We start from the raw sequence: 1,048 nt of genomic DNA, 5'->3' as shown, positions 1-1,048 counted from the left end.
GCTACTGTTCTAGGAAACATCAACCCTCTTCTGGTGGAAGCGTTTTAGGAGGCCCTGGCGGATCTCCTTAGACTTGATGCAGTACACTATGGGGTTCATAAAGGGTGGGACCAGGAAGTGCAGGTTGGCCATGAGGACTGCCAGAGCAGGATAGCTGTGCTTCTCTACTCGGTGCAACACAGACAGCCCCAGTTTGGGCAAATAAAAGATGAGAACAATACAGAGGTGTGAGACACACGTGTTGAGCGCCTTGAGCCATTCCCCAGGTGATGCAATGCCCAGCACGGTCCGTAGGATCAGGGCATATGAGAGCATGATGAGAGAGGAGTCCAGGCACAGCGATAGGAGGATGGAGACCAGGCCCACCACGCTGTTGATCTGGGTGTCTGAGCAGGCCAGCCCCACGATGTCACAGTGCAGGCAGTAGCAGTGAGAGAGTATGCTTATTTGGGGAAAGAGTAGATGCCGCAGGAGGACGGGTCCTGGGAGGTTGAGCAGGACAGCCCTTACCAGAATGGCAGTTCCTACTTTCGCCATGGCTGAGTGGGTAAGGATTGTGGCATAGTGCAGAGGGTTCCAGATGGCAATAAAGCGATCAAAGGCCATGGCCAGCAGTACACCAGATTCCACATAGGTGAAGGCGTGGATGAAGAACATTTGTGCTGCACAGAGATCAAAGGGCAGCTCACGAGCACCCAGCCAGAAGAGCTGCACCATGGTGGGGAAGGTGGAGGCACAGAGGCCCAGATCAGAGGTTGCCAACATGGAAAGGAAGATGTACATGGGTTCCTGTAAGGCTGGATCTGTGCAGATCAGGAAGAGGATGATACTGTTACCCAGAAGTGAAACCACACAGATGAGGTTGATGGGGATGGAAACCCAATGATGAGAGGCTTCCAGCCCTGGAAAGCCAGTGAGGAGGAAGGTAACATGCCCAGAAGTGCTGGTGTTGCAGGAGAACATGATTCCAGGAGGCAGTTGTCCACTCTAGGCGGAAGAGGGATTCACTCATCAGACCATTACTTTTTTTTTTTTTTTTTTTTTTTTT

General features: G+C 52.1%; 1 protein-coding gene across 1 annotated transcript; it reads right to left on the bottom strand.

The window, feature by feature from the left end:
• Positions 1-7: 7 nt before the first annotated feature.
• On the bottom strand, positions 8-980 carry LOC103584689 (olfactory receptor 51G2-like). The gene has a single exon (XM_008565597.1). The coding sequence runs from the start codon at positions 961-963 to the stop codon at positions 10-12; it is 954 nt and encodes a 317-aa protein (XP_008563819.1). The 5' UTR covers positions 964-980; the 3' UTR covers positions 8-9.
• Positions 981-1,048: the final 68 nt, after the last annotated feature.

Source organism: Galeopterus variegatus, unplaced genomic scaffold (assembly GCF_000696425.1).
Source record: "Galeopterus variegatus unplaced genomic scaffold, G_variegatus-3.0.2 Scaffold80790, whole genome shotgun sequence".
Classification (NCBI taxonomy): domain Eukaryota; kingdom Metazoa; phylum Chordata; class Mammalia; order Dermoptera; family Cynocephalidae; genus Galeopterus; species Galeopterus variegatus.
The sequence above is the reverse complement of the archived record's forward strand: the minus strand, read 5'-3'. Positions and strand labels throughout refer to the sequence as shown.

Bases quoted from the DNA above. Each gene is read 5' to 3' on its own strand.
- LOC103584689 (XM_008565597.1), bottom strand. From the start codon at position 963: ATGTTCTCCTGCAACACCAGCACTTCTGGGCATGTTACCTTCCTCCTC.